The following is a 12,268-nucleotide window of genomic DNA, read 5'->3' as shown; positions in this document are numbered from 1 at the left end:
CCTCCCACACCCACTTTTCTTCCATTACTCCCAGGACATTCGGCTGTATGCAAATATTACAGTTTGTTTGTTTGCGGGTTTGCCTTTGATCGCTCCATATGGAAATTGAAAAACTTTTTACGCGCCGGCCTCGCGTGAAGCCAACATGAAAATGGAAGAGGAGCCGAATGGAAATAAAAATGAAAATGGAAAATGGAATGGCGCGGTCAGATGTCCTTATAGTGCGTTGTTGCTGCGTGTCCTTTAATACAAATTTATATCTTACAGTCCGACATCTACAGGTCTAAGTTCCATTAAACCATTTTGTTTCTTTCTTGCCAACAGAAAGTTCCCGAAAAAACCAAATACTTTTAAGAAATACAAGTAAAATATCAATACATTTGCGTTATCCACTGTTTTTGAAGATCTGTATTTTCTGGTACTGAATCATAACTATAATATTTAATATAATAATAACGTACTATATTACCTATAGTTCCTATGTCAATCTTAGTTCTGCAAAAATTCTAATATAACACAAATAAAACCAACATATTAAAAAACTTCTATCCCAAAGAAAAACATTTTTTTCTTGACTTGTAAACTTATAGTGCTTTAAACGGCTTGATTTATTGAAGCTTCACTGTATATTTATGGCATATATTTTTCATTGTCTGTCCGGACGAAGTGGCGCCAAGAATCGTAATGGATCCTGGAATGGGAATGAGAAGGGAACACGGAGACCCACTGGTCACCGCCCTCTAAAATGCCGAAAGTCAACTGCGTCATTGTTGGGTAGAAAAGCCAGGCCCCAGCCCAATTTTCACCCATTTTCCGAGGGGGGCGAGGGAGATAAAGAGCCCCAGGCCTGGCCAGGCCCATTTCCAGTGGCCTTGCATCATTAACTTAATTGCTCAAACAGTCGTTGGTCCGTCCAATTGCCGGGCTGAATTATTCAGTTGTTCTGCTCGGCCAACTGGCAATTTTGCGTCTTTTCTAATGTCACCACAAGCTCATAGAGGACGGGCTGTTTCGCTCTATTTTATTTGGCGCTGCACTGGAAAAGCCAACCGAGCCGCCCAGTTTTTCCGCAGGGGCTGGTGAAAATCCCCACGTGTATTCGCTGTGGTCGTTGGCCCGTTCACGTTGTCTCCGCTTTGCGAGGGACGTCACGTGTAGAGGGACTTAGTATGGTCCCCTCCTCAATTTGACATTTTTTAACGAAAACAAAATGCAGAGATACAGAGCGAAAACCAGGCACAGGCCATTTTCGCCGGACTAATTGGATTGAAGAGTTTTCCGGCTGCGCTTTGGCCAACGCATATTTCAGCAGAAATGTTCATATTCATATTTTTGAGAATTCACATGGGGGAAAAATCGGTACAGCCTAGTCTAGGTTTAAATACATACCTGCATCGTCTTATCCAGTATGAAATGACAACAATTCCACCCAATATCAAACCACCTAAGGCACACCAAAAAAGGGTCTGTAAAGAGAGGAAATTAAAGAACATTAATTTGCATTTCAATAGGAAGAACGACAAATAAATTATTAAAATCTGCAAACCTTTAATTTTATTTATATACATATCATTATCAAGTCAAAAGACATTATTTATTAAGTTTTTGACATTCGGGTACAGTGTGTGATAAATAAATAAATGCTTATACCCAACAGTCTGTGAATTTTCCTGACCTTTTTCTGCTCCTTTTCATTATTTTTCTAATCGTCACGGATATCTTCAAAACGGCCCTAATTAAATGGTTCTTAAAATTTAAATATTCAATAGATTTCTCTTTTCATTGCCTCAATGCTAAATTAATAAATTATTTCTTATCAGCTGACCCTTCACAAATCGTTTCCTACTGCTGGCAAAAAGGTCTTTGCCCTACCCCCAAAACTTTACCAATTTGGCTTTTCCTCAAGTAAAGTTCAGTGAACAACTTGACATCTTTGTAAAAGGTTCATTAGATTTTTCCCACCAACTTTTCAATCTTTTTCCGACAGACAAGGCCACGCCTTTTCGGATTTTGTAATCAAATTGTGTATTTCTGTTTTCACGCTTTATAGAAGAAGCATGAGCAGGTTACAATTCATTTGCGAAAATAATCTTTTTAATTTTATGGACAGGCGGACAAGTCGGACCCAGATTCGGAGGCGGATCATCAATTTTGCAGCCAGAAATGTCAATTGCATTTGGCATTTTGGGTCAGAGACGAGGCCAAAGAATGTCAATCCAGACACGAGTCGATAGAAATCAGATTGTGTGTGCTGGAATCTGTCGATTCATTGGGGCTTGGGGTCACGAATGATTTATTGATAAAATGTCTGGATGGCTCATGAAAGTTGCATCGCCAGGAAGCAGGGCAGATACCTTGGATGCGGCGAAAAATATATCCTTCCATTAGTTGATGAATTCGATGAATTACCCTGAGATTGAGCTTTAACTTTTTGACACATGATTAATAAAGGCTGGATATATTTTCAATTAAATAACAAATAGTAGGTATTGTTTTATATGGTATGGTGAAATAGTCCCTCAATCAAAAAGACTCAGCTTTAACCTTTTCAATAGAGATTGAGAAAATAAGAATTGAAAAGAGAGGCGCACATTTTCCGGCAATTCGCCATTTTCCAAACAATTTTGGAGCAATAAAATTCTATTGCCAGGACACACACTCGAAGGCATCCTTTGTCTCGGGCTCTTGGGCTCATCCTGCCACCAAATGGAGCTTCCTGCCAGCCTGGCAGCCTGCCAATTCAGAGACAATGCCACATCCACATCAGCTCTTCCACCATTTCATTTAGCATTTGTGGCCACTTTGCTCCGCCTAACTATTTTTTGGCAACGACTTTGACTTTTTGGCCTGCCATTTTTATGCCTCGATAATTGCAACCGCAAGGAGTTTTCAAGTTGTTAAAATTATAATAAAGTATACTGAAGTTCAAGGTTCACTACGAGGGGATACTTACAATCCAGTAGTGCGTTTCAGTTTGTCTGCTTGGATTCAATTGCATCGCACGTTCCTTTCATCTAAGAGCACGTCACAGTTGGTTTGCTAGAATGGAAAACGGATAGTTTGGGTTAGACTAAGACCAGAGAAAACAAAGTACCAACATGGTAAGTTGAGCTGCAAGTCGGAAATATTGTTTGCATACTCGTATCTCAAAGTTTTCTCTCTCGGAGTTAGTTTCCAAAGCGGATTCGGTTAGAGAAGTTGTCAGGCAAAATATCAGTTACCGAACACGGCCACAGAATAGAGTAAAATAATATTCAAATTATTGCATATATTTTCAGTACGACAAAGCATAGATATCGGATTATTGCTGTATCTACTGTTAAAGAAAGTTAGAGAGATAGTACTAAAGTAAATAAGGTCCTTCTAATTCAATGGCCATCAAGAAAAGCTGACACACGCCTTTGCGTGTTTGATTTCGTTGCTTTTCCTTGATGCCTGGTTATCGACCGTTTGCCCAAAATCCAGTTCCTGTAATTACACATTTATTGATTTGTTTTCGGTTCGAATATAACTGCTCAAATAGCAAACACAACTGACCATTGAGTGAGCTCAACTGAGCCAACAGCGAAGGCGATTAGCTCTGCTCATCGAGTTTTAAGTGCACTTTGTTCAGATTGGAGTGGCGGGAGTGGCTAAATGGAGGTCCTGGCCAAGTTTGGACTTGAGATTCAACCGAAGCAGCTCATTGCGTTTGATTAAGGAGGACTTGTTCAATGGAGCGTTCTCAATATTTTAGTGACTGCCGCCTCCGCAATTATCATCTTCAACGCTCCCAAATAGAAGGAGGCTGGGAAATATCTTGGGCTTAAATGCTATGTCTTAATTTTGGCATTTCCGCAAAGCAAAAGGGAGGTGGAAAATGGCAAACTGTTGATTTTTCCGCTTTTCCCTCCGGAATTGTCAGTCATGTTCTCGTTCAGCACGCGTCTGAACTTTGAACTTTTCGGGGAAAACAAATGTTGGTCCAAAGTACACTTCTATGGACATGTGGTGATTGTTTGACATTCATTTATGTAGGAAAATTAAGACAAACCTTGAGAGAAACGGCAAATAAACTTAAATCTGTTGATTATAAAGAATATAAATGCAAAGTGTAAAAGTGATTAAAAAAGATTAAAGTTGAATAAGTAATATATGTTATGTTTTTCAATTTGAATTTAAATATTTTTTAATTGAATCGGTCACTTATTCCAATTTATTTACATTTCTAGCCTTGATCCGAAACACACTTTAGGAAATATATGTAAGGAATTTGTAAACCAATAAATAATCAAAATGACATTTTTGCGAACACACTTTTTACAGCTTCTTGCCAACAACTTAAAAAACGCCAATCTCTTATTCTAAGGAAACATTTGGCAGTTACGAAGGACATATCAAGTGATTTATTACCAAGAAAAAAGTATTTACGAGGTTTGGACACTCATCGTTGAAAATATTTGTTTTCAATTCCTAGAACTTTAAAAACGAAGGACTAAATCCTACAAACAAATTCCCAATAAATACAAACTTGAAGTTACATTTAAATGGAAGACATCTAAGGCCAACGAAATCCCGGCATCCGATTCAATATTGAACTTGGGATATATATCCCAACCCCAGACACGCCTCTCCATTCAATATCTTCACCTCCCCTTCCATTTGACCTGATTTACCGATTCTCTATATTTCCTGTACAAAAAATATGCAAATTTTCGCAACTGACTCTTCAAGTGTAATCAATGCTTTTTTTGCCCTTGCAAGGCTCTGGTGGCCTGGAATTTGCATAGTGCCACTTGCGTGCATTGCATAAATGGATTTTTCACTCTCCAAATGCCGAAAATGGCAAAATTATGCAGAAATAGGGAAAGAAATGTAGTGGAGACGGGCAGAAAGTCAAGGGAAATGTTTATTTCAAGTGTAATGCGTGCAAATGTTCGGCCGTTAAAATAGCAATTCCTGTTCGAAATTGATAAAAAGAAAAGCCTTCATCACTATAATCGAAGAATGTAAGTAACAGGAAATTAAATAAAGAGTTGTAAATGCGTTTGAAAAATTAAGCTAAAGATGATAATACCTAAAACATTTTAAATTACTTTCCAATTTATGGTTTTAGGTTCCGCATGCATAATTATTTTTTATATATACATCATATATCTAAAAATCAAATAAAGAATGCTTTGCAAAAGTATACCAATGTATTTTAAAGCCACAGACATGCACAAACACTTCTTAATAATATTTATTTTCAACAGAGTCAAATTAGCCATTATATATTCAACAGCCGCAAATATGGTAATCAGTATTGATGACAAACGATCAAGGACTGCAGGCCAACACTCGCTTTTTATTCCCCAGACTCTGATGTCGTTTTTATGCCGCACATGAATGCTGTCAACGTTCCATCAACAAACACATCGTCAAGCACAAAACACAACCACGCCCCAAACCCACAGAAATTCATATGTGATGGCATATGTTATGAAATTAGCGAGTTTACTTTGTGCGGGCAGCGTTATAAACAGGCTAACAAAAATGGCCTAATAAAATTGTCAATAATGCGACAGCCACACGCGGTGCGGAAATCAAATAGGGGTTAGAAAAATGCGGAGAGGACCCAGAGACAAGCTGACAACAAGGACATTACTCATACGCAACGTGTGCACCCTTCGACTGGAAATCAAGTGCAGCTGACCAAAAATCAGTGTCACTTTCAGCGGGTTCATTTATCATCGCTTTGCCTTGGCAGCAGACAAGGATTGCGGGGCCAGGAGAGGAGGTCCTAGGTCCTGGGGCAGCTGTCATGTTGGGCCAGTCAACGTGATTTGTCTCGACGCCAGTCAAATCAAGTTCTTCCTAGAAGTCGTGCCCTTTCGGAGGGAAAACACTGAGAAAAAAATAATCTTGATGTACAAATAACATGACATGCAAATTGTATCTTTTTATCAATGGTTTTTTTCGGTATAGTTTCTATCTGGAAATATTTTATTTTCTTAAAAAGCTTGGATATATTAAATATTTTATTTTGAATTTTCATACGGTTTCTTTTTGGTATACAACAAAATTATATATTCTAAAAGATAATCTGTTTGCTTTTTCTAGACAGAATTTTAAAAATAATCAATGATTTTTCTCAGTGCATGAAAAACCGCACCCATTTCTCGGGGGATGGACGTGAAGGGAAAATATGGTGCCAAGTGAAAACTTTCAAGGCCCCACGCACACATTTCCCCGTAGTTGCGTGTAAACTCATAATTTGGCGGCACGGTGAAAGTTTCGCTTAGAATTCGTTGTCGCTCAATTTGATGCGTGCCAGTGGGCGGTAAGCGTGGGGCGTGGCACTCCGGGCTATTATGATTATCGCTTGCCAAAACATTAATTAGAAGGTCATTGGCGAACAGCGAGAAGTTTGCGTTAATAATATTAATTAAGCCATTACGTTCTACTTCCATTTGCTTCCGCTGGGTGTCAATGGAAAGGCATTAGCTAAACTTAATTGGAACAAAATTTAATGCCGTGCTGGGGATGGTCATTTTGGAAGGGTAATTAAAGGCACTTATACTTGAGAGTATACGTTAGTGGAATAATTTTAGTGGCTTACCAAGTGCTTTGTTTTTTAAATATATTTTTATTCATGACTGGTGCTTTTTACTTTTTATTTAGCCTTCCATGCCAAAAATTGTTCAAGTTGGAACAGTTATTAAAAAGTTATAAGCAAATAAAGTTGCAATCTCGGAAACAGCCGATTTGCTGTATGCATATCTCCATCTCTGTCGCACTCCATTTAGTCATTTAGCTGGGTATGTAATGGTAGAAGCCGTTGACGATTTTTTATAGAGAAAATGTTATCCAATCATTTGTTAAATTGACTGAATTTAATTTAACCAAAAATTTCTAAGGTATAGCAAACTTTTTGTTTACTTTTATTGAACCTTTGATTGCAGCTTAGATGTGGTGCGAACTGTTTCCCTAACATTTAGTTCTCTCGCATTAGCCATTTCTTTCGGCCCATCTCTCGCATTTTCCCATTTCCGCAGATCAACCGAACGGCAATGGCATTGGTAATGGCCAAGGAAAGCGGGCAAATGGCAGGAAAGGCAAACAAAAGCGGGAAAAACTAGATGGTGTGGCAAGCGAATAAACAAATCTCGCCATGGGCCTCTATAACGTCGGTCAGTTCCGCACAACTCGGCGTAGAAAATGGACGCCGGCTATTCGCCCCGAAAAGTACGTGCGAATTTATCTATATCTTTTTTTTATTTATGGGTGTGCGAGTGTATTTGTGTGCCATCGAGAGTGTATTTATGCGATGGGTAAATTAAATCGAGAGAAAATGCAATTATAGAAAGTGAAACTCGAGCGAATTGCAATGCAATCAAATGCGAATTCAAATCAATAAAATTGATTGACGGCCAGGGGCCACAAAAAAAAAGGAGGGGACATTAAAGAGCATAGCAGAAAAAAGCTTTTCTCGTCAAGCTTCGACTTTGACTTTTGTTTTGGGGCCAGATCGTAGGATTGACCACCTACCGGAAATTCGTTTTTAATGTTCCCGAGACGTGGTTATGACAAAAAAAGGCCAGGACCACCATCTGTTAATGCGGAGTCGCCGAACTGCGGGACCATGTTCGACCTTTTCCTCCTTCACCTTTCACTCCCCCAACCGGATGTAATAAAAGCGAACGAAGACGGACATGCAACGGAAGTGCAGAAACACCCTCCGCATCCAACTTACCCCCACAGCAGACTGGTTGCCTCGTAAATTCGGATGGTTTCTGTTATTTACGGTCTGTTTGATTGCACAACAATGTGTTTATGTGGAAGGTGACATTTGTAATTGCCAAGGAAGCGAGGAAGTCGACCCCGACGACATTCGCACAGAGCCATAATGGTAATAGGAAAAGTAGTTGGACGTTGCAGGTGAAGGGACCAACCATAAATCGCGATTGCAATCTAAAGAAATGTTTTTCGGAATGTGTGTCTAGGTTAGAGGTCACCGCACTAGTGGGGGGAATAAATTAAAAAATTAAAATTAAAGCTAGGACAAGTTTTTCAATTTTATCAGGGTCTTTATCAAAAGAAATTTAAATTAGAATTTAACTTTTAAATTTTATTTTTTTTATTATCTAACATTTAAAAAATAATCAAAATTGTATTCTTTATGTATTTTACACTGCATTCCTCATTATTGAAAAGAAATTGTTTTATTTCGAAGGCACACTCTTACATTCACTGCCAACCTCAATAAATTGTAATTCCTTTTCAAACCTTAATTGGGTCTAATAATAATTTCCATTTAATTTAATCAACATATTTGATTTTCCGATAAGAAACTAACAAATATTTTGCTCCGCAAGTTTAATTTTCAAATTAAACTCACCGATTTCATTCAATTGGCACAATCAACTACAATTTATTGGAATTATTTATTTTCATTTTCGATTTTACTCCAGTGCCGCCTTAAATAAATATTATTCATATGCGAAATCCGACAGCCGCTGGCATTGCTCATGGAATCGAAACTGAGCAAACAAAAGTGTTGATCGAATTTATTTTTATTAAAATGTTATCCCAGCAGTCGCCCACTCACAAGCCCAAAAAGTATATGTGCCACTGAATCCTGCCACGTCCTTGTTGACGTTTGTTTGCTTTTTTTCTCGCCGACGTCTTCGTCCTCTTATTTTTTTACGCCGAGTAAAATTGAATTCAGCAGAAATCTCTTTGAGTTCCTCACACGTTTTTATTATTTCACGGAACAAACAGAACAGAAATCCCTGCCACCCCTGAAAGTTCTATCCTTCGCCTTCTGTTATTCTCTGTCAAAATTGAAAAGTTCCCTGTGGAAATTCAGCCATAAAAAGCAAGAAATAAGTTCATAGTGCCAAGAAGGATATCAGCGATGTTGTGGCTCTGTTTGCTTTGCTGTCGTCTCGCATTTTGGAAAATGTTTTGCATGCGAATGTTGTCCAAGGTCGTTTTTTTTTGGCCGTCCTCCAGCCCTGACACACATTTTAGCCAAGAAAAACGGAAGTGCCACCAAAACGCTGAAACGGTTTCGGTTTCGCTTTCACTGCCTACCGGTAAAGAGATTAATTAACCGATTCCGGCAGCCAGTTGGCACATTTCCTTCTTCTCTCGCAGTAATTAGCGCACACTCCTGTTGGGCGGGTGGCCTGTAATTTCCCCTGGAAATCATCGCAGAAAGTGCTGACGTCATTGACATATGCCCCAAGCTGCAGATGGCAAAGGGATCCCCATGAAACAACCATCCAACCCGCAGACAATGCCTCAATTAATCCCCATAACGGTCGAAAACCGCAGCAACATTCGTCCAACAATGTCAGCCGAGAGATGTTGACAGTTGTCAGTTGTCTTTTGTTTCCGCGGCAATCAGCCGAACAAATTGCTGTGGAACGCAGCGAAGAATTATAACTGGCTATGGGATAATTGTAAGCCGGCTGCTGACGGATAACTGATGAGATGGAAATGGGCTCGAATCAACGTCTGAGCTGCTTTAAATAAACAGTCAGATCTGACGCCTGACAAAGGAAATGAAAGATTCTTATCAACAATCTTTTAAAATTTGATTATATCACTCAAATGTCGCGAATCCGAGAATCTTACACTTAACATCTACTTTGTAGAGCATACTTTACTGGCAAAGGAGCCATAAATGTCATTTAAGTCTAGTCACTCTTTCGTTTTCATAGTTAAACAACATTAATTTAAACTATTGGAAAAAGGAGAAATGAAAAGAGAAAAATAAAGATGTTGCGATTGGTCATATATTTAAAATACATAGTTTCCAAAAATCAGCAGGTAAGTTAGGTTCAAAATTGTCCAAGAAATACATTCTTTTAAACTGAAAGTAGTTTTCTTAATACCAATTAATTAAGACACAAAAACCAAGGTAAATTAGACACCATGTAAATCCAAATGATATCCTATCTTAACCACAATGTAAATTGTTAAGCTATTTTGCCTTGCAGATACAAGCTCTTAACTACATTTCCCTATTAATCAGCAGTTAATTACTGATGTGTGCAAGTGCTGTTAATTACTTCTTTGTTTGGAGCATGCCTAAAATCTATTCAATATCAGTTTTTGGTGCTAAAAGCCATCGAAACTCTGTGCGTGAATCACTTCACAAGGCCCACACGTGCACTGCAACCCTCTTTATCGCTCTATATTATCTCTGTATGTGTACACTGAGAAAAATATAAATTATATTCAATTGGAAGATTATATTAAGTAACTTTAATTAACAATAAGATTTTTCATCAAAAATATGGTTTTAGGGATTATTCTACCATTTGAATAATTCTGAATGATTAAAATATTCTATTTCACTTTAATTATAAATAAATACAGTGTACCATTAAACGTTACGTAGTATGAAAACCACCAGATTTATAACCAAATTTGGTTTGTTTCTGGCTGTGCAAGTGATTTGCGTGACTGAAACGTATCCAATTAATAAGGAGTCCAGCCAGCCGCACACAAGCAGATACACGGCTGTGCATAAATGATTAATGATTGGTTGGGTCCTGGCCGGATTGGTCCTTTCTATTGGTAAACGATGCGCAAAGGACCGTTTACGGTGGACTCACGACTGCTGTCCACGCTGCTTTTGCATAATTAAATTATCCCCAATTGCTTCGCATTTTTCCGACATTTCCCACATTCCTCTTTGTCTAGCTGGCTGGCTGTCACTCATTTTGGCCACTTTGCTTGTCCGCAGGATTTATCTGGACCCCGGGTACTTTACCTATTTTTAAGGGGGCTTTTGTTTCATTTTTATCTTTATATCGCCTACCACTTTTCAATAACAACAGCAAAGTGTGGTTTGAGAGTTTGCAATGAGTCAATAAAGACTAGTCGATTGTTTTCCTTGCGAATCAAAGATGTTAAGTCATCTGCACATCCTTAGGGAGTGAAGCATTGTCGGGGGACTTAATCCCCTTAGAAATCTGCTACTAAATTCCACTCAAGCATATTGATATACTTCTTATTTGCCGACTGAGTAAACTTCTCATTCACAATCGATTAAACAGTTGAGTGCATGCATACGAAATGCATCCAAAATGTCTTTGGACGGATATTCGTGAATGGTTCAATTAAAGTACAGTGGGTACCAGCTTAAAGGAAATATAATAGAGAATATGTTAAAAGTTCAGGTGAGTTGGGAACACCTGCTAGTCGAATGTCGTTTAGGGCTAATTCCGGTCCTCTTTCACTCGGCTAACTTGAGGATTATGCAAATGGACGTGCTCTCTAGTTGACTTGAGTCCTTCCCAAGCTGTGTCCCAGTTTCCATTATCTCTGTTGGATAAGTAATTATGCCAGAAATTACAATAAACTTGCATTCGCACACAAATTCATTTGCATATCCCCACTGGGCGGATCGTTGGACATAACATGCGACCACAATTTGACATTTGCTTATTGAGACAGCTCTGTGTGGCTCCCCTTTCACGCTGAGAGAAAACTAAAAGACTTTACCAAGAAATATTTATTTACATTGAAGTTATAGTTTATACTTAAATATTGGTGTTCTGATAAGCATTTAATGTTGGCCGAAATAGGGATTATATAATTCTATTATAATAAATCAGAAATGTTGTTACAGGTCTTAGAATTTGAACAATGTTTTAAAAAATTAGTTTTTTTGCGTATTTTTAAATTGTTAAAGAGTTGTTCTCAGGTACTTCAGATTTATGGACTGAAAAAAACATATTTGCTTATGGTTTTTTCCGGTGTATATGGGTGTGACCTGAATGCGTTCTGGGGGAGGTGGTGAGAACTAGTACTGGTGCATGCTAAACTGCGGTTTGCGGTTCATATCATATCGTACCTGGGAAAACGACTCTCAAGCGAAAAACCCCTTTGGCATCTGCTTTGTGTGAGATATCCTGCCTCCTTTGTGTGGCACTTTCCCCGTTTTCTTTGTGGTTCCGTTGAAAAGTGGATTATATCCCATCTAAAAGAGACTAATGTATCCTCTGAGAACTGGCCCCGAACTGCTGACCGATTTAATTATGATTGTCGGCCTGCGAATCCCGGTTAAGCCGAAAACAAATGACAAACGTCGGTTGACCAAAGGAGGCCAAGAAAGCAGGGCAACAAGAGGGCGGGGAAAAGACCAGCCGAAAGAGAAACCGCAACAGCCATTTGAGTCCATTAGCTGTTAAGCCAATGACAGGACAACATGGCCAGGAACAACAAAAGCAGCAAAAACTGCGACAGGAACAGCAGCCGCACATCGTAATAATGTCGTCAAAGTGCGGCT

General features: G+C 38.7%; 2 protein-coding genes across 7 annotated transcripts in view; one reads left to right on the top strand and one right to left on the bottom strand.

The window, feature by feature from the left end:
• The window catches only part of LOC119548326 (slowpoke-binding protein), a 39,367-nt gene that overhangs the window by 21,576 nt on the left and 5,523 nt on the right, over window positions 1-12,268 (bottom strand). For all 5 annotated transcript variants that reach the window (XM_037855512.1, XM_037855510.1, XM_037855511.1 and 2 more), the window contains exons 2-3: window positions 2,954-3,039; window positions 1,390-1,466 (exon numbers count right to left, since the gene is read on the bottom strand). In XM_037855512.1, coding sequence (XP_037711440.1) covers window positions 1,390-1,395 — 6 coding nt within the window. In that variant the 5' untranslated portion in view covers window positions 1,396-1,466; window positions 2,954-3,039. The remainder of the gene's footprint in view (window positions 1-1,389; window positions 1,467-2,953; window positions 3,040-12,268) is intronic.
• Window positions 7,133-12,268, top strand: part of LOC119548325 (myosin-VIIa) — a 27,366-nt gene continuing 22,230 nt past the window's right edge. Inside the window, exon 1 of one of the 2 annotated variants that reach the window (XM_037855506.1) lies at window positions 7,133-7,206. In XM_037855506.1, coding sequence (XP_037711434.1) covers window positions 7,180-7,206 — 27 coding nt within the window. In that variant the 5' untranslated portion in view covers window positions 7,133-7,179. The remainder of the gene's footprint in view (window positions 7,207-12,268) is intronic. The other variant, XM_037855508.1, reaches the window with a different exon arrangement.

Source organism: Drosophila subpulchrella, chromosome 2L (genome assembly GCF_014743375.2).
Source record: "Drosophila subpulchrella strain 33 F10 #4 breed RU33 chromosome 2L, RU_Dsub_v1.1 Primary Assembly, whole genome shotgun sequence".
Lineage (NCBI taxonomy): Eukaryota > Metazoa > Arthropoda > Insecta > Diptera > Drosophilidae > Drosophila > Drosophila subpulchrella.
This window is presented reverse-complemented; position numbering and strand designations above follow the sequence as displayed.